Genomic DNA, 21306 nt, shown 5'->3' on the forward strand with positions numbered 1-21306 from the left:
AGTGGCCACAGGACTGGGGAAGGTCAGTTTTCATTCCAATCCCAAAGAAGGGCAATGCCAAGGGATGTTCAAATTACCATCATACAATTGCACTCATTTCACATACTAGCAAGATTATGCTCAAAATCTTTCAAGCTAGGGTTCAGCAGTATGTGAACTGAGAACTTCCAGATGTAGAAACTAGATTTAGAAAAGGCAGAGGAACCAGAGATCAAATTGCCAAAATCTGATGGATAATAGAAAAAGCAAGAGAATTCCAAAAAACATTTACTTCTGCTTCATTGACTACGCTAAAGCCTTTGACTGTGTGAATCACAACAAACTATGGAATTTTCATAAAGGAGGAGGCAGGAATATTCATAATGTGGAGACAGACCACATTACCTGCCTCCTAAGGAACCTGTATGCAGGACAAGAAGCAACAGTTAGAATGGGATGTGGAACAACAGACTGGTTCCAAATTGGGAAAGGAGTACATCAAGGTTGTATATTGTCACCCTGCTTATTTAACTTATACGCAGAGTACATCATATGAAATGCCTGGCTGGGGGACTCACCAGCTGGAATCAAGATTGCCTGTAGAAATATCAACAACCTCATATATGCAGATGCTACCACTTTAATGGCAGAAAGTGAAGAGGAACTAAGGAGCCTCTTGATGAAGGTAAAAGAGGGGAGTGAAAAGCTGGCTTAAAACTTAACAGTTAAAAATGAAGACCATGGGTACCATTACACGCCAGTCAGGATGGCTGCTATCCAAAAGTCTACAAGCAATAAATGCTGGAGAGGGTGTGGAGAAAAGGGAACCCTCTTACACTGTTGGTGGGAATGCAAACTAGTACAGCCACTATGGAAAACAGTGTGGAGATTTCTTAAAAAACTGGAAATAGAACTGCCATATGACCCAGCAATACCACTTCTGGGCATACACACTGAAGAATCCAAATCTGAAAGAGACACATGCACCCCAGTGTTCATCGCAGCACTGTTTATAACAGCCAGGACATGGAAGCAACCCAGATGCCCATCAGCAGATGAATGGATAAGGAAGCTGTGGTACATATACACCATGGAATATTACTCAGCCGTTAAAAAGAATTCATTTGAATCAGTTCTAATGAGATGGATGAAACTGGAGCCCATTATACAGAGTGAAGTAAGCCAGAAAGATAAAGAACATTACAGTATACTAACACATATATACGGAATTTAGATAGATGGTGGCGATAACCCTATATGCAAAACAGAAAAAGAGACACAGAAGTACAGAACAGACTTTTGAACTCTGTGGGAGAAGGGGAGGGTGGGATGTTTTGAAAGAACAGCATGTATATTATCTATGGTGAAACGGACCACCAGCCCAGGTGGGATACATGAGTCAGGTGCTCGGGCCTGGTGGGCTGGGAGGACCCTGAGGAGTCGGGTGGGGAGGGAGGTGGGAGGGGGGATCGGGATGGGGAATACGTGTAACTATATGGCTGATTCATGTCAATGTATGACAAAACCCACTGAAATGTTGTAAAGTGATTGGCCTCCAACTAATAAAATAATTTAAAAAAAAAAAAAAAAATGAAGACCATGACATCTGGTCCTACCACTTCATAGCAAATAGATAGGGAAATAGATAGCAAATAGATAGATAGCAAATAGATAGTGGAAACAGTGTCAGATTTCACATTCTTGGCCTCCAAAATCAACGTGGATGGTGACTGCAGCCACAAAATTTTAAAAAGACGCTGGCTCCTTGGAAGAAAAACTATGACAAACCTAGACAGCATATTTGAAAGCGGAGATATTACTTTGCCAAAAAACATTCCCTATAGTCAAAGCTATGGTTTTACCAGTTATCATGTACAGAGATGGGAGTTGGGCCAGAAGGAAGGCTGAGCACTGAGGAATTGATGGTTTCCAGCTGTGATACTAGAGAGGACTCTTGAGAGTCCCTTGTATAGCAAGGAGATTAAACCAGTCTATCCTAAAGGAAATTATCCCTGAATATTCATTGGAAGAACTGGTGCTGAAGCTCCAGTACTTTGGCCACCTGATGTGAAGAACCGACTCATTGGAAAAGACCCTGATGCTGGGAAAGATCGGGAACAAAAGGAGAAGGGACGACAGAGAATGAGATGGTTGGATGGTGTCACTGATTCAATGGACATGAGTTTGAGCAAGCTCCAGGAGAAAAACCGGGAAGCCTGACTTGCTGCAGTTATGTGGTTGCGGAGAGTCAAACAGGACTTAGCAACAGAAAAACACCAAATGGAGCATCAGTCACAGGACAAGAGAAAGTTGATATTTAACACACGCAAACTAGATTTATCACAAAACTTCCAAGATTGAGAAGTGTTCAAAGGCGAAAGAAACACAACTTTAACAGATTGAATATCAGTGAAAACACGTGCAGCAAGTTTACGTTTTTTTCTATGACCAAATTCTCCCTCAAACATAAAACACACAAATGAAGCTTAACATGAGGGTGGTGTCTTTGGGACATGTAGGATGTGGGACATGACATGTAATTTTGGAGATGGTATAAAAGAAAATGATTTGGTTTTTTGGGGCTATAACACAGTTGACTATTGAACAATGCAGGGATTAGAGGCACCAACCCTTGAAAATCCACAGTACTATTTATAGCCTGCCCTCTATTCCCTCATATTTGTGGATTCAACCAATTGCTGACTGTGTAGAACTATATTATTTACTATTGAAAAAATTTGGGTATCAATGGACCCATGCAATTCAAACTCCTGTCGTTCAAGAGTCAGCTGTATATAATATCCAAATACTTGGCTTCTGGTGAAGAGTATGTGTATCTTCAAAGATGGGAAGGATGCTGTATGGCATTTGGAAACAGGTTTGCTGACTCAATTAGAAGTATTTTATAGTTTACATTTATGGGGGTAGAGGGGAAGGATATAAATGTTTCACCTTGCTGCTGTTACACCTGATGTAGAAGCATCCAAGGGATGCTGTGACAGAATAATGGTGGGTCATGGGCTATTAGAGACTGCAGATTAGGAAGTTTTCATGCAGTTCCATTCCTTTCCTTTTCGCTCTCTCCTTGCCACAATACCCCACAGGGTAACTTTTATTAATATCCCTTTTTTTTTATCAGGTGGGAAGATTGAGGCCCAGAGAGGCTAAGTATCTTGCCCATATTCACAAAGTTATTAAGTGTAGAACCACTGCTGGAACCTCTCCTGCCCTGAACTCCATTATCAAAAGTCAGATGTGAGGTTACTGAAAGACACTCACATGCGAAAGACATGAGACGCGCTCCACGGGGATTCCCGAATATTAAATGGGCACTTCACACATTAACACTCACACTGAGGTTTATGTCACACAGCTGTCATTAAAGCGTCTTTTCATCCCTAGGTTTCCTTATCCATAGAGCCTCAGATTTCTCCTTCTGAAAGTTGGAAACACAACTCCTAAAGGTGGCAAATCAGGTTCTAAAGTAAGTCAGTTTCCCAGTCTGTCCTCAAGGTCTATAACTTTCTCAGGCCACTCTGCTGAAATTTTCCTGCTTATGTGATGGTATTTTAATATGGTATAGTCTAGGTGTTCAACAAATACTGTAGATATAGGACTTGGAGGGCTGGATGGAGGACAGATTTTGCTGGTCCTGCTTCAGGAAAGATTAGTAAAGCAGAGAGTTCACTTCCTCTTGCTAGCAAAGGTGTTGAAGAAAAAGCCAGTGGGATTGCAATAGTTGGACCACAGAAGGGTCCATGAAATATCTCAGAGTTTTCAGTATGCCTTGACAGATTGGAGCTAAGGGAGAAAGGATAAACACCAAGGTAGAAAGGATAAACTGGAGAAGGTGATGGCACCCCACTCCAGTACTCTTGCCTGGAGAATTCCATGGACGGAGAAGCCTGGTAGGCTACAGTCCATGTGGTTGCTAAGAGTTGGACATGACTGAGCGACTTCACTTTCACTTTTCACTTTCATGAACAGGAGAAGGAAATGGCAACCCACTCCAGTATTCTTGCCTGGAGAATCCCAGGGACAGAGGAGTCTGTTGGGCTGCCGTCTATGGGGTTGCACAGAGTTGGACACGACTGAACATGACTTAGCAGCAGCAGCAACAGAAAGGATAAACACCTCTCTAAACCAAAGATATTCTTCTGGAGTATAATACCTGTTGGGGATAGAGTGTGGGTTGGGAATCCAGTAGGGACCAGTCAAGTGAAGTCTGGAAGAGACAGGGGAATCAGAACATGTAGTTATTCTTGAACAGGGGTTTGAAATAAAAAGTTTTCTATTTTGTAGCAAAACATCATGGTAGACAGAAATTTGGTCTGACTTTTTCTTTTGCTTCAAGGCATAGATAGGATGATAGGTGTGCTTTGAAGTCTGATGTCTGGTTTTCAGATTTTGGTTGGTGTGTGCAGAAGAGAAGTACAGTCATATCAACCACTATATCCACACTTTAATAGGTTCCTATTCTGTGCCAGGTAACAGGAAACCAGATAAGCATTCCTGCTTTCATGGTGCTTGCAATTTAGTGGGTGGGAGGGTGTGGGAAAGATCAACCAGTTATAGAGAGTTGCATAAACAATATACAAATATCCTGCATGAATGACAGAAATACACAAGGACACCTCACTAGACCTGCAGATTAAGGTCAGCTTCTTAGTGGAGGGAGCACCTGAACTAAGTCTAAGACGACAAAGTCAAGAGGTAGTACACCAGCCCTATAGCAGGTGGATCTGAACAAAGTAATGGTAATAGGGTAATGCTCAGTTCTGGGCATTATTTAAACTCTCAGTTAAAAGGACCACTGGGCTTCCCTGATGGTTCAACTGGTAAAGAATCCACCTGCAATGTGGGAGACCTGGGTTTGATCCCTGGGTTGGGAAGATCCCCTGGAGAAGGGAAAGGCTACCCACCGCAGTATTCTGGCCTGGAGAATTCCATGGATTGTATAGTCCGTGGGGTCACAAAGAGTAGGACACGACTGAGCGACTTTGACTTGAGCAAATGGGAATAGCAAGTAGAGACTAATGAGGATGCAAAGATGAAAGAACTAAGGACAGTTAACCAAAATAAAGAAGCTTCAGGATGGATCTATCAGAGAGATGGCCACATGGAAGAGGCATATTATTAGTAAGAGCAGCCCCAAATCAGGGTCATTATTCCTTCAACAAAAAGAATGATTTTATAATGATTCAAATGAATTTAACAATTGAGACAACTTGAGTAAAATATTTAAGCAGAATTTGATCCTCTTACAATGATGCTGTCTAGAAGGTTGTCGGGTTGAATTATTATTTGAGTGAAAATTTGTCGAAAGGGCTCTAGCATCCTCTCTGAAACAGTAGGACTCTTATATCACTTTCCTTAGACTATATAGAATTCAAAAGCCACCTTGAGCAGGAGCGTACAGGCAGATGTCTAAGGCACATGAATGCAAATTGCATGGATCTCCAAGTTTCTAGGGAGTGGCAAGTATGAGGATGATGCTAAAAGAAATTGTTGCTAATAGTCTATCCAAAGTGGAAACAAAATCCCCATTGGTATTGAGGCTTAGATGAGACAGTGTATTGGAGAAAACGAATCATAAGGTATCATTATAAATTGTATTAATATAAAATCCTCTTTCTATTTTCCAGGTGACAAACATGAATAAATCATTATGATAATCCCCAATCCAATGCTCTTGAAGTTTATTTTAAAAACCCAAACTTCACATTGTTTTCTCTGTACTTTGCTGTTTATTTGCTCTTCCCTTCTTCTTTCTTTTCTTTATTTTACTCTGTCTTTCCCACATTTCCAAGGGTAGACCTTTTCTTTATCTCCAAACTCCCTCTGCATGGTACTAATTGCATTGGGTTATAATGGTGTTCGTAACTGTGTTGATAGTTGAAGATTGAGAGCAGAAAGGCAAAGGCAATATCTTACTGCATTAGCGTCTGGTACATAGTAAGTGCTCAATAAAGCTTTGCTGAATGGACAAATGGATGAAATGGCCATTTCCCTCATTGCATCTAATTATCCCTCCCCACCACCCTCCATCATACTGTGCTGACACTGTCTCTAACAGCTAGCCAATGTTCTCTAATTGCCAAAACTAATGTCATCATCCTTGGATTCTAATGACACTATAATTAATATAACCCATCATAATTCATCTCTTAATTTTTGTCACTCCATATATCCTGATTATTCCACTAACTCTCTGTTTCTTTTTTTTTTTTTTTTTCCTTTCTAATACCTGGTAGAACATTTCCATGAATCTTTGGCTTCTTTTCTGGAAATACGTATATAGGTAAAAGAGATATTCTCTACTTTCAAATTTCCAATAAGCCATCTGTTTAGAAAATTCCTAAATGTAGATTTTGTTTCCCTAGGTTCCTATTCTCTAGCCCCACCTCTCAATTTGCTTGTTGGGCATTTCAGACTAATCATTATATTTTCACATAAAATCCAACAAAAACTATATTCATTTTCTTCTGACCAACTCCTTGATTCACCTGTGAATTCACCCAAATTGAGTCAGCCTGTCATTCTCCCCAAATACTTAGCAACTTTTTATTTCCATATTGCTATTGTATAGTTTGTTTTACCTAGAATATCACCTTTCTTTATCATCTTCTTTACAAATCTTATCCAATCTTCAAGGCCCAAATCAGCTACCACCTTTTGAAGCATTCCTTGATCATCACTGCTAAATTACCTCTTGCCTCTTCAGTCCTATAGAATTTGTACAATACTTATGAAACATATCATATAACACCTTATGTTATAGTTACGTTTGAATCATCCTGTATCATAAGCCCTTTGAGGGAAAGCTTGAGGCCCTGATTCAGGCACCACGTACCTGGTGGCACCATCCCTTGATGGACTGGAGATCTTTGCCCAGTTTAACAGTGAGTGTTTCTCCCTCATGATCCTTATTCTACTGTTTTCTAATTGAACAACAGTAATAGTAGTCAAGTCTTTTGGTCCTATGACGTGCTTTTACATTGAAAATTACTCTTTATTTTCCCCCAGTTGAACCCATATATGTTTCTGACAGCCAACCCCCCAACACCACCAAACAAGAGCTTTGACCATCCAGGACCCTGGGGGCGCCTATGAGTTGGGAGAGGATGTGGCAAGTGCAGTGGGGGAACTCCAGAGTAGGTGGGCAGTAGACCTCTCCAGGAAAGGTCCTGCAGCCAAAATGATTCATCCAAGATGCGAAAAACTCAAAAAGATCTGTATCAACCCTTATATTCAAGATTCATTTGAAAAGATGGGGTCAGTTACCATGGATGAGCTTCTAGTGAATGAACATTCTCAGCAACACCTGGGTGCTTAGTCATGGACTGTAAGATCTATCTAAATTAGCGGAAAGGATCTTGGGATCTAAGACTTGCTCCAAATGTGATGGAGAAGGACTGCCCTGAGATATACAATGGGATCCAAGTCTGTCAACAAGGTGAAGTTCAAGAACAGACTGCAGATCTAGCAGAGACTTGGGAAGCAGGCTATTTAGACTAGCAGCTGAGTATGACTGGGACAGAGTGGGATGGATACCAGGGAATCAGTAAGCAGAGCTTTGTTATGTCTTGGTTCCTCTTTTAATCCCTCAGAGAATTCATTCCCTCTTTTACCTTCAAATGAGGAACTATTTTTTGGTCCTGAACAAATTTCATATTGTCCAGAGACCATCATCATTTGGATGTTTTCTTTCACTCAAATACAATATATCTGTTTAGACCCAGTCTGAGAAGTAAGCAACATTTACCTTTCATTCGCTGAAGTTATAACAGCCCCTGACAGGTAAAGAAACAGTGTTATCAGACCAGCCCTTTTCTGAGCCTCTGGCTGCTGTGAGCTAGGTTCCAAGTCAGGCTCCCGTTTGCTTCTATTGCCCCTCTTGTGTGGCTTAAGGATTGGTCCCCCCTCCCCTCTTCTTAGATGCTGCTCCAAAGAACTGGAACCAGTCATCAAGACTGGCTCCTAAGAAATGAAAGTGTCATCTCTCAGGGTCTTCCAACTTCTAATTTCATGAAACGTCACACACATACCTTTTAGTTTTTAAAATATGAAGGAGTTTTAAAATTTTGTTTTGAGTGGGAGAAATTACAGATTTTTAAAAAGAAAAATCCTTGGTATTTGGTGGAGTTTAATTAGTAAACCTAATATTATTTAGTATATTTGTCTCTGCAACCTTAAAAAATTCTAGATAGCCATTGCCTTCAGTAAATGTGTATTCCTTCTGAAGGGAATCTCATTATCTCTCTCTGACTCTCTCCCTTCACTCTATGGAAAGTTTACAGGAAACATTCAAATTAGTTCTACAATCTGCAGCTGAAGTCTTTTTCTCTGCCTACACTTTGTTTCTAGAAGGAAATTTGGCAAAGTTTACCAAGATAGTTTGACCCAGCTATTCAATTTTAAGGAGTTTATTCTATGAAAAGAACAAGGGATGCTCTCAGATTTCTGTCAAGGATATTAATTTCACAGTTACTTGTAATCATTAAAAATAGAAACAATATACATCTAAAAATAGAGGAATGATGAAATAAATGATTATAGCTACGCAATATAATGCATCCTTTAAAAATCATTTTGAAAACTACTTCATGATTTGGAAAATGAAACAAAACAAAACACACAATAAAACAACCATTGAAACTGTTTTTATTACAATCCAAAATGTAGATTAAATATGAGTGACTCTGTGTGGCATAAGTAACAGAGAAAAAGTAAGCATAAGCTAGCATTCCAGATCTTTATCCAGTTTTCTGTAGTGGAATGGTAGATTTTTACATTTTTTAAAATGGAGGTCTTGGAAATACAGCCTTGAGACCTTATTCTTAACTCTACCTTGAACATAATTATAAGCCCTGAGCATGCCATTGATAATGTTCTTCCAAATGTTTCTATAGGAGCATGTATTATTTTATTTGTTCATTCATTTAATCAATAAGCATGTAGTGACTGTTAAGTACCAAGCACTCTTCTTCGTTCTGAGGAGATAAAGTAAACAAAACAGAAAAGACATGTTCCATGCTCTGCCCAGGGTTTAGAATCCTTTAAAATTAGGAAGAAGCATTCTTTAAAATTTCATTTCATTTGGCCCAATAATTTTATTTCTGGGAATCTACCCTAAGGAAACAATCAAGAAAACAAAATAAAATTATCATACAGAATTAGTAGATTCTCAACAGTAGGGAGATGGTTAAAGTAATAATAGCATATTCATATAATGGAATAATATTAATAGGAAACTACTACCATTATGTTACTGAAGAGTTTTAATAACATGAGAAAATATTATTAATGTTTTCCACTAATATCAATGGAAAAAAATAACCCACCAAATCACCTAGAATCTTACTTCAGTAATGTAGTGAAATAGTCATAAAAAGAGAAATTCAAAGGTTAACAGGTGTTACTTTTGCATGGTGGAGTAGTGGGTGATTTGTATTTTTGTGTCTATGTTCTTCATGAACGAAGTTTAATTTTATAATGAGGAAAACCATGTTGCTTTTATTTTTTAAGATAATTCAAAGATTATCTGTTAAAAATGCAAGGAGCATACAAAAAGGTAATTTAACATTTCCTCCAGGTCGGCATTGCCATGGCAGAGTAAAGAAGAGATCATTCATATGGAGAGAGCTGGAAGCCTCTTCCTTTCTAAAACAATCTAGGGAAAGAATGGATGACCATGCCTGTAGGAGAGCTAGATTCATTGCAGGGCCTAAGGGGATTAATTCACTCTGCTCACGAGCAGAAAAGGAAAAACAAGAAGGAGCATTGGAGAACCTAGAGACACAGCCTTGAGGCAGCATCCCTGACTGTACTTGAACTCTAACCCTGAGCATGCCTGATAACCTGCACATCAGGCACAAGTGGCATTTTTTTGTTGTCATTTCCCTCAGCTCTGACACCAGAGATCTTTTGATTTTACTAAGGGTGTCACAGCGGGTCAGGGTCCTGTGTGTGGTTTGCCTGGAGACAAACAGCAGAGCCTGAGGTGTCAGAGTCAAGGCAGCCAAAATCTGGCTCCTTTCACAACCCACTGTGAAGACTTTGACCCTGAATCCTACTCCTCACCTTCTAAGCGCAAAGAGAAAGAGAGGTGCTTGGAACATGTCATTTCTGTATCAGCCTAAGCAAGGAGAGCTGTCCGTTGGGGCTCCATCAGCATTCGCTTGGGCTCACACTGACCGTCAGGTCTCTCTTGAGCTCACAAGTATCCAATGAAGTAAAAATATCAACTTTCCCTCTAAGTTAGGGATAATCAAGATAGCATGTGTAAAGCTGAAATGGCATCAGGCTTCACTGCACATAAAATCAGTTATACATCACGCTGTGAGTTTTCTAAATTTAAGGGGGCTGAGAAGTTAAAGGAGCAAGTCACTGCAGAAAGACTTACAGGTGTACCTGACATCCAGCAAAACAAATATCTAAAAACCAGAGTAGCATAAGAGAGAAATTCTCAAGACAATTCATTTCAGTATCACTTTGAGTAATTGGTTTCTCTTCTACATTTAAAATATAAATTGACTCACCATAATTTATTTTACACATTACATATTAAGCACATAAGAGTTGCATAAAGGGAACTTAAAAATCAGCATTTAGATATCACTGTAAAAGAAACAGTTTTCTCTGATTTAAAAAGAGGTTTGGCTATAGAACCTCCTTAAATCAATTACAAATTTTATGCAAAAGAGTTCAATAATTTGGGGAAAATTTTTTTGAAGCTTTTCTCTTAGCTTCTTCTTTGTGTTTCTCATATATATGTATTTCAGCAAGACCATCAGAAGGACCCATTTCAAAATCACAGCGGCAGGTGTTTTAAACATACCTCCACATCCTCGGTAAGCATTTAACACTTGTGAACCCACAGATATACACATTAGAGACCTAGGGCACTCACAAAAAGTCAATACAAATAGAGCTATGCTCTAATAATTAGTTTTCCATCATGCCACCTTAGGACCCGTTTGAAAATGCCAACATTTTCACTATTAATCAGCTTCTGGAACCCTAGCCTGTTGGATGCAGGAAAGAGCTCTCAATTGCCTTTGATTGCCTTTGCCAAGCATGTTTCTCTATGGATACAGACAGTCTAGAAACATTGGCCTTACATAGCAAGAGAAATTTTGAAAAACTCCTGGATCCTATATGTGGAGTTCCTTAAGAACAACATAGCTGCCTCTCACTCCTGAATGAGAACTCCTAGCAGCATACACAGACCTTAATTAAAATTCTGCATTTTATGATCCTAATGGAATGCTCTTAACATCCAAATAGTATTAGAGGGGTGATGGGAGCAGAAAGCCCCTGAATCTTCAGGAAAAAAGTGAAAATGAGGAATTTTGCCTACAGGTACTCAAAACTGGACAGCATCAAGAGGCTGCTCGGCAGAAGCGCAGACCTGCAGAGACTCAGAGTGCCCTGGTCAGGGCCAGGCCCTTGGCTACACCCTGGGGACCCCTTTCAGGCTGTAGAGGCAGAGAGAGGAGGAATATATGGAAAGAAGCAAAGCAGGAGTTGAAAGGAAAACTGTCAGGGAGATGAGTGGAGAAGGGGAAAAAAAGAGTTAAATGAAGGAAAAAGGGCAGGGGGGGGTGTGTTTCCAGGAGACTCAGTAGTAAAGAATCTACCTGCCAATGCAGGAGATGCAAGTTCAATCCCTATGTGGGAAAGATGGAGAAGAGAATGGCAACCCACTCCAGTATTCTTGCCTGGAAAACCCTGTGGACAGAGGGGCCTGGCGGGCTACAGTCCATGGGGTTGCAAAGAGTCAGACATGACTGAGTGGTTGTACACACATATGTACATGTAATGGAAAGGAGACAGGTGACCAGTGAAAAGGAGTAGAAAAGAAAAGAGAAAAGCATAAGATAAGATTAAAATCCCCCATCAACAACTGACTCAGCTAGCTGTCAGTACAAATCCAGGATACAAGTGGTCAATCTCCACCTTGAATCATGCACTGTTCAACCCTGAAGCTCCATAGCAATGCTACCTTCCTTTCAAATACTTTTTCCCTTTTTCCACAAAGGTCAAGCTCACCTATCGAAGGCCACAGCCGTCATGGAGTAAATACTGGCAAAGACAGCAGCAATGGGGAAGAAGTTGTGGAATTTGCAGTAGAACAGGCCATAGTACCACTCGTTGTGGACGGCGTAGGTGAAGTTCACCACTGTGTTGAATGCAGCCATGGAGGCCTCTGCGAAGGCCAGGTTCACCAGGAAGTAGTTGGTAACTGTCCTCATTCTCTTGTGGGCCAAGATGATCCACATCACCACCACGTTGCCCACCACGGAGGTCACCACGATGACTGTGTAGGCAGCTGCCCAAAGGACAATTTGCCAGGCCGGCTGCACAAACTGGTTAGGCTCCGAGATGTTGGTGGAGATGTTTGGGAAGAGGTCTGCGTCCACTGGGAGGACGTTATCCATTCTTCTGCTAAGCGATTAAGCCCTCCTCTCTATACACACACAGACCCTTTTGCAGCAGGGTCCTGAGCCAGCGCCTGAGGTCAAAAAGTCCTGTTTAACCCAGACGGGTGGGCTCGCAGGCTCTTTCTGGAGCGAACCCTTTCCTTACAAGCAGAAGACTTGACGCTCAAATAAAATCTTCTAGATGTGCTGTATATCCTTGGCTTTGAATTCCTCCACTTTTAAGCTTCAGGAAGCGCTTGAGTTCTGTAATCTGCAAAACAGCGTCTCTCCTGCGTTGAGCTGGAACAGAGAAAGAAATTCCACGGGTCACGGTTCCAGGAAGCAGGAGACACCCCTCCACCTTATTGCACCTGCTGCTGCTTGCAAGTGCTATTCTTCCTGCCTGCAGCGAGAAAGGCAAAGCCCTGTGCTGCGTGAGGACTTGGGGGGCGAAGATAAGACTGGGAGGTGTTAGTCACAGCACGACCTATAAAAGTCAGAGTCTATGGCCGGGATGCTGGGGCCCTGGGTCCAGCTGGAGATTTTTTCCTCCGCTTTCATTACCGCCGCCGCCGCTGCCGCTGCCGCCGCCGCCGCCTGCCGCTTTGCAGGCGCCTCTTGGCTCAAGTCCTGCTCAGCTTGGGAGTTAGCAGAACCTTGGCAGGCTGCGCCCGGGGTCTTTATAACAGGCTGTAGTGACGTCACCGAGAAGGGGCCGTACCTGGGCTGCGGACTCGCCAGCCCTCTTTCACAGGGCCGCAGCTGCTCTATCCGTTGACAACCGGCTCACTGCACCATCGCAGCCACCAAGCCTTTTGCTGCTACCTGCTGTGGGAGTCTGCAAACCGCGCGTGCTCCCAACCCACTCCTGGAGGGGGCGCTAGCTAGGTCGCCTTGGAGTAACTGCGCCAGATGGGGTCCGCAGCTGGAAGCACAGATGAACCAAAGGGGGAAAGAAGGATTTGGGAAGGAGCTGCAGGGATGGACACCCAACAACCGAAGAGGGCGGGAAGGCTGCCGTAACTCTGCAGAGGCCCCTGCCTCTGGCGGTTGGAGTTGGCGGTGTGTGGGAGTAAGGTGCCGACGCTGCGCTCCCCACCTCGCTCCAGCCCGAAACACTCCTCAAATACTTAGTTCCTTTCCCTAGTAGACCGAATCCCTGGGAGGCAGTGATGGGTTCTAAGCTTTGGAGAATATCTTCCTCAGCTCCCCTGGGAACTTGGCCCCTTGCTCCGTGAAAAGCCCAGCTAAGCTCTCCAGATGAGGCCCCTGCGCAAGCAGTGGGGACTGGACTGAGCTCTCTGCTAACTAGTGTGTTTCCCAGACGCGCAGCTCTGGGCTCTCTGCCAGCAGCCCCTGTCTCGTGTTTGCGGTCCAGCGACCTGCAGTCTCTGCCTCTGAGCCTCCCGGGCCCAGAGCCCATCCCCGAGTAGCATTGGGGATCGTCCTCCTCTCCCCAACCCCGCTGCCGAGTTTGCATAAACACTGAGGACAGGTCTGCCAGTCTTCGCTCCCCACTCCATACGCAGCCCCGGCGGGCTTTAAGACCTTGTCTCCTATTCCAAGGTCTTTCAAATGGCCGAGCTGGCACACGGTCCAGAGCGGAGGTAGGAAGGGCTCCCCAGTAGGTGCCACTCATTTCGCAGAAACCAAGATGGACTAAGGTTCGGAGAGTGTTTTAGTCAGACTGCTTGGGAGGTGAGGTTCCGCGGGCACTTAAATCTTCCAAGCCTTTCTAGCGTCCATCTGCCCCTCTGCCCGATCTCCCACCTTTCACTGCAGAGACTCGGACCTGCTGGATGTGGCCTGGATGGGTGCGGAAGCTCGGCTTGTGAGTAAGGCAGCACTCCCCTGGGACCGGCCTTTATGCACTAGTCCTGCCTGGCTGCATCTTTCCTTCCAGTTCAGTTCAGTCCTTCAGTCGTGTCGGACTCTTTGCGACCCCGTGGTCAGGCTTCCCTCTCCTTCACTATCTCCCTCAATTTGCTCAAACTCATGTCCATTGAGTCAGTGATGCCATCCATCATCATCTGTCATCCCCTTCTCCTCCTGCTTTCAATCTTTCCCAGCATCAGGGTCTTTCACAATGAGTCAGTTCTTCACATTAGGTGGCCAAAGTATTGAAGTTTCAGCTTCAGCATCAGTCCTTCCAATGAATATTCACAGTTGATTTCCTTTAGGATTGACTGGTTTGGTCTTCTTGCAGTCCAAGGGACTCTCAAGAGTCTTCTCCAACACCACAGTTCAAAAGCATCAGTTCTTTGGTGCTCAGCTTTCTTTATAGTCCAACTCTCACATCCATACATGCCTACTGGAAAAACCATATATTTGACTAAATGGACCTTTGTTGGAAAAGTAATGTCTTTGCTTTTATGAATACGCTGTCTAGTTTGGTCATAGCTTTTCTTCCAAAGAGCAAGCGTCTTTTAATTTCATGGCTGCAGTCACCACCTGCAGTGATTTTGGAGCCCAAAAAATAAAGTTTCTCACTGCTTCCATTGTTTCCCCAATTATCTGCCATGAAGTGATGGGACTGGATGCCATGATCTTAGTTTTTTGAATGTTAACTTTTAAGCCAACTTTCTCACTCTCCTCTTTCACTTTCATCAAGTGGCTTTTTAGTTCCTCTTTGCTTTCTGCCATAAGGGTGGTGTCATCTGCATATCTGAGGTTATTGATATCTCTCCCAACAATCTTGACTCCAACTTGTGCTTCATCCAGCCCAGCATTTCATATAATGTACCCTGCATTTAAGTTGAGTAAGCAAGGTGACAATATATAGCCTTGATGTACTCCTTTCCTGACTTGAAACCAGTCTGTTGTTCCATGTCTGGTTCTAACTGTTGCTTCTTGACCTGCATACAGGTTTTGCAGGAGGCAGGTAAGGTGGTCTGGTATTCCCATCTCTTGAAGAATTTTCCAGTTTGTTGTGATCCACACAGCCGAAAGCTTTGGTGTAGTCAATAAAGCAGAAGTAGATGTTTTTCTGTAATGCTCTTGCTTTTTCGATGATCCAACGAATGTTGGCAATTTGATCTCTGGTTCCTCTGCCTTTTCTAAATCCAGACTGAACAACTGGAGGTTCATGGTTTACCTACTGTTGAAGCCTGGTTTGGAGAATTTTGAACTTCTCACATCTAGCGTGTGAGATGAGTGCAATAGTTTGAACATTCTTTGCCACTGCCTTTCTTCGTGATTGAAATGAAAACTGACATTTTCCAGTCCTGTGGCCACTGCTGAGTTTTCCAAATTTGCTGGTATAATGAGTGCAGCACTCTCACAGGTGCAAATCTTTTAGGATTTGAAATAGCTCAACTGGAATTCCATCACCTCTACTAGTTTTGTTAATAGTGATGCTTCCTTAGGCCCACTTGACTTTGCATTCCAGGATATCTGGCTCTACATGAGTGATTACACCATCATGGTTATCTGGATCATGATCTTTTTTGTACAGTTCTTCTGTGTATTCTTGCCACCTCTTCTTAATCTGCTCTGCTTCTGTTAGGTCCATAACATTTCTGTCCGTTACTGAGCCCATCTTTGCATAATACTCCCTTGGTATCTCTAACTTTCTTGAAGAGACCTCTAGTCTTTCCCATTTTATTGTTTTTCTCTATTTCTTTGCACTGATCACTGAGGAAGGCTTTCTTATCTCTTCTTGCTATTCTTTGGAACACTCCATTCAAATGGGTATATCTTTCCTTTCAGATATATCTGATTTTTTTTCAGATATTTCCTTTCAGATTCCTTTGCAGATTCCTTCAGAATTTCCAAAAAATTCCTTTTTCAGATATTTCCTTTCAGATATATCTCTCCTTCCAGCAAGCAAAATATCTCCAGGAAGGGCTTTAATGTTCAGAAATGTATTATATGGGTTTATACTGGGCTAAAATCAAATGATTTCGGGGAATCTGCTAGTTAACTCAGATTTTGTTGCATTCTCACATTTCCATGTTTACATGGGTCTCATCATGCACTGTCTGGTCCTCCAAGGGCCCTTAAACCCTGAAAAGAAAACTCTAGTGATACCTTGAAGAGAACAGTGCCCCCTTATTCAGAGAAGCAGTAAATGAGAGCCTTTTTGTGGAAGGGAGCACCATCTTGTCCACTCTGGATCTGTCATTGCTGCTTCCACCACCTCCCAGAGTTGACAGAGTGTGAATGTGCATGTGTCTCCACCTCTAATTTTTCCTCCCAAGCTGTCTTAAAGCTATCTTTTCTTTTTTCTCCCTGTCTGGTGGAGGCAGGCTGCCTTTTTCTAAAGGAATTTTACTCAATGGTTGTGGGTAGTTTGGAAGAAAGAGAATAAACCCTAAGTATATAATAAATGTTATATGAAACAATTTAAAATAAGCTAAAAAGTAGGAATTTATCTATTAATCCTCCATTTGTGGGGCAAGATGACACCTTGAACCAGGTACTTCTGTGCTATGGACATAGCCTCACAAACATTTACAGTCTAGTGACAGAAAAGAGACAGTTACCTACACAACGGGCAATATTATGATGAGCAAAGGTATTGAGCCTGGAGAAGAGGGAGGTATCTAACCTAGACAATGAGGGGAGCTGGGGAACAGGGTAGAAAGTCGCCTCTGTGGATAAGCCTGAAGAATGTTAAGGACGAGAAGAGAATGAGGATGAAAGGGAGGATGATATACCATTTATGTTTCATATGTCAAATCATGTCGCTCTGCTTGAAGTCTCATAGGTGCAGCTCACTTAGAAGAACACCTACATTTATTTTCTGGCCTTCAAGGGTTTGCCTTCCTGGCCCTAAAGAGTGGGTGAAGCTGGCTTGGGTGGCTCCTTCCTGTTCTTGGATCCTCATGGCATGTAGTATGTCCTATGTATGACTTGCTAATTTCTTTCCCAGGAAAAACAAAGCATGTTCATGATAGTTTCATGTTAATAAAATGACTCAGCCATACAATAGCAAGAAGTGTGCTTAATTCACACACACACACACACACACGCACACACACACACACACACAGACCCTCTAAGCAGTGACTTTCTCTGGCATTGCCCCTTACCCAAATAAGGAATAATTTTGCAAAAATGTATCAATAAGATCCTATATATGTTTTTATTCTCTCTAAGAGTTGATATTTTTTCTTTTCTACTCAACTTCCTCTTTGACACACAATACAGACCCATCAGGCTCAAAGAAAATTCTGCTTACAACCTAGTATAAATTCTTTCTTATTAGTCCAGGCCCTTTAATACTATATAGACAGACCTACAAACCACAATATCCATAATAGTCTTGTTTCCGTAGTGTAGTGGTTATCACGTTCGCCTCACACAATATCCATAATATACAATATAGGAATTTCACTATTGTTTGAATCTTATTTTTCTCACTCAAAACATTATTTGGATGCTTCACAGTTATAGTTATATGAAAATTTACTTTGCTTCCAGTTTTAGCTACTAAGACAAGGCTACAATAAACATTTTTACGTCTTTGCAGTTCAATACTTTATTTCAATGGGATAAACTCCAAGTGGAATTGTTAGGTAATGGATTGTATTTACATTTATATGCACATGTGCATATGTGTTGTGTGTTTCTATTTTATATTGCCAGATTGCATTCTAAAAGGATATAATACTATTAATATCACTAGTGACTAAATCACTGTTTTCCCACATCACCTACAGTAATATATATTAAGGGTTTTGTCAGTCTGAAATATGCAAAGTATGATAGCTTTGTTAATACATGGTGTTTATTTTTCTGACTACTAGAGAATTTGAACGTCTTTAATGTTTTTTGGCTGTGTGGATTTTCCCTTCTCTAAACTGTCTATTCATATTCCTTTTTTCCTTTCTGTGTTGGATTGCTTTCTGGTCATTTTTTTTTTCCTAAGTGCTCCTTGTATGTTATATGTATAAACATTTTTTATGTCATGAATGTTTCAAATATTTTTTCTGGTGACATTTAGGTCTTTAATTCACCTGTAGTTTCTAATTTTATATTATGTAAAATACTTTTTCATATTGCAAGCTCATTTTCACATCTCCATTTTCCTAGTGAATTAAATAACTATCCTTGTCACAGAATAAATTTTTGAATATATGTGATTTAATATTTATATTCTCCAGTCTTTCCCACTGATCTATTTATGCATTCCTAGAGCAACATTATACATATAATTCATATACATATAATATAGTTTTCCTAGTCCCCTTGCAATTAGGCAGAGCCTTATGACTAATTCGGACTTTCCTGGTGGCTCAGCTGGTAAGGAATCCACCTGCAATGTGCGACCTGGGATCGATCCCTGGGTTGGGAAGATCCCCTGGAGAAGTGAATGGCAACCCACTCCAGTATTCTGGCCTGCAGAATTCCATGGACTGTATAATCCATGGGGTCACAAAGATTCGGACATGACTGAGCAACTTTATCACTTTACTTTATGACTAATTCAGCCAATAGATTGTTAGTGGAAATGATATATATCACTTTCAGGCTGACACATAGAAGTATGTGAAGGCTGCTGCTGCTAAGTCGCTTCAGTCGTGTCTGACTCTGTGCGACCCCACAGACGGCAGCCCAGCAGGCTCCCCTGTCCTTGGGTTTCTCCAGGCAAGAACACTGGAGTGGGCTGCCATTTAGGGGACAGTAAAAGAAAAAGAGAGTAAGAGAGAGAGAGACTTCTCCATATGGTGTCACCTGCTAAGTCCCAAATGATGCAGCTACACGAGGACAAGTCCTGATCACCTGGAATTCCTGGACTACTGTGTAACACAGGCCCCTGCCAAATCACTTTGGACATGTAGCATAAACAAGAAGTGAATTCTTGTTGTGTTAATACACCGTGTATGCGTGCTCAGTTGCATCTGACTCTATGGAACCCCATGGACTGTAGCCCGCCAGGCTCCTCTGTCCTTGGGATTCTCTAGACAAGAATACTGGAGTTGGTAACCATTCCCTTCTCCAGGGGATCTTCCTGACCCAAGGATCGAGCCCGCGTCTCCTGCATCTCCTGCACTGACAGGTGGATTCTTAAACTCTCTGCCACCTGAGAATCCGTCAGGGTTTGCAAGTCCATTCTCTACATCTGTGTCTCTGTTCCTGTCCTGAAACTAGGTTCATCAGAACCATTTTTCTAGATTCCATATATATGTATGTTAATACACAACATTTGTTTTTCTCTTTCTGATTTATGTACGATAGACTCTAGGTTCATCCATATCACTACAAATGGCCCAATTTTGTCCCTTTTATGGCTAATATTCCACTGTACATATGTACCAACACAACTAACACAGCACTGTAAAGCAATTATACTCCATTAAAAAAAATAGTTTCCAATAAACCCCACCACGGTTTGGGGTTAATTTGTTGCTCATCCTTATATAGTAGCTTACCCTGACTAAAACAGAAATAAAATAAGGCAAGTTCACATAAGTGCTTACTTCCTGCTTTTCTTATCTATTTGGGGGAATCATATTTAAATTGTAGTATTTTTAATCCAATTTAAAAGATTCCAAACAAAATAAACTACACTGGTATTCTAACTGGAACCGCCTTGAATTTACTTAATTTTGACAAAATTGACATTTTTTAATTTTAAATTTTTTCTTTGAAGAACATGACATGCCTTTCCATTTCTTCTAGTCTTGCTTTATTCCTTTCAAAAAGGTTTTGTAATTTTGGTTACAATAGATCCAGTCTTTTGATTAAGTGTATTTCCATGTGCTTTTTTCCCATGTAAAGTATTTTCCTTTTTTGCCCTAGATTAAAGAAAAGTTATTAACTTCTGCATATATGTACTGGTTTGTATGTGTCTGTGTGTATGTCCTAGGCATCTTTCTGAATTTCTTGTTCATTCTAGTGTTTTTCACTTGAATTTCTTTAGTTTTCAATCACATCGTTAACTTTTGCTTGTCTTATTGAATTTCCTTTTGCTTCGAAGACACAGTTGAATTCAAAACAGTAATAACAGGTATTTTCATACAGTTTCTGAAGATAATTATAATGTTTTTAATTTTTTAACATTTAAGATATTTGTTGTTAAATTGGCTAAGTAGTCTTTTATGTTTAAATAGCTTCCTTCTATTTTACTTTGCCTTGAAATTTGCATTGGAATGTCTTGTAATTTCTTTTTTTAAATGCGTTTTTCAGGATTTGTTGAAACAAATCTGTCTTTTTTTTTTTTTTTTCCACTAACTTGGTGCAGTGGATTAACTGGATAGATTTCCCAACACTGACCCAAACACTGACCTACCCTAACCTTTCTGACATGAATTCTGCTTCAGTTCAGTTCAGATCAGTCGCTCAGTCATGTTTGACTTTTTGCAACCCCATGGACTGCAGCACACCAGGCTTTCCTGTCCATCAACAATTCCCAGAGCTTGCTGAAACTCATGTCCATTGAGTCAGTGATGCCATCCAACCATCTCATCCTCTGTCATCCTCTTCTCCTGCCTTCAGTCTTTCCTAGCATCAGGGTCTTTTCCAATGAATTATTTCTTCTCATCAGGTGGCCAAAGTACTGGAGTTTCAGCTTCAGCATTAGTCTTTCCAGTGAATATTCAGGACTGATTTCCTTTAGGATGGACTGGTTGGATCTCCTTGCAGTCGAAGGGACTCTCAAGAGTCTTCTCCAACACCACAGTTCAAAAGCATCAATTCTTCAGTGCTCAGCTTTCTTTACGGTCCAGCTCTCACATCCATACATGACTACTGGAAAAACCATGACTTTGACTAGATGGACCTTTGTCATCAAAGTAATGTCTCTCCTTTCTAATATGTTGCCTAGGCATTTTCTTCCAAGGAGCAAGTGTCTTTTAATTTCATGGCTGCAATCACCAACTGCAGTGATTTTGGAGCCCCCAAAATAAAGTCTTTCACTGTTTTCATTGTTTCTCCATCTATTTGCCATGGAGTGATG

The 21306-nt window shown here is 41.4% G+C and overlaps 1 protein-coding gene across 1 annotated transcript in view; it reads right to left on the bottom strand.

Moving 5' to 3' along the window:
* The window catches only part of TACR1 (tachykinin receptor 1), a 164008-nt gene extending 151586 nt beyond the window's left edge, over positions 1-12422 (bottom strand). The window contains exon 1 of the mRNA XM_065927425.1: positions 12034-12422. Within this exon, the coding sequence (XP_065783497.1) occupies positions 12034-12422 (389 nt within the window). The remainder of the gene's footprint in view (positions 1-12033) is intronic.
* Between the last annotated feature and the right edge of the window lie 8884 nt (positions 12423-21306).

The sequence above is a fragment of the Muntiacus reevesi genome, chromosome 3 (assembly GCF_963930625.1).
Source record: "Muntiacus reevesi chromosome 3, mMunRee1.1, whole genome shotgun sequence".
Classification (NCBI taxonomy): Eukaryota; Metazoa; Chordata; class Mammalia; order Artiodactyla; family Cervidae; genus Muntiacus; species Muntiacus reevesi.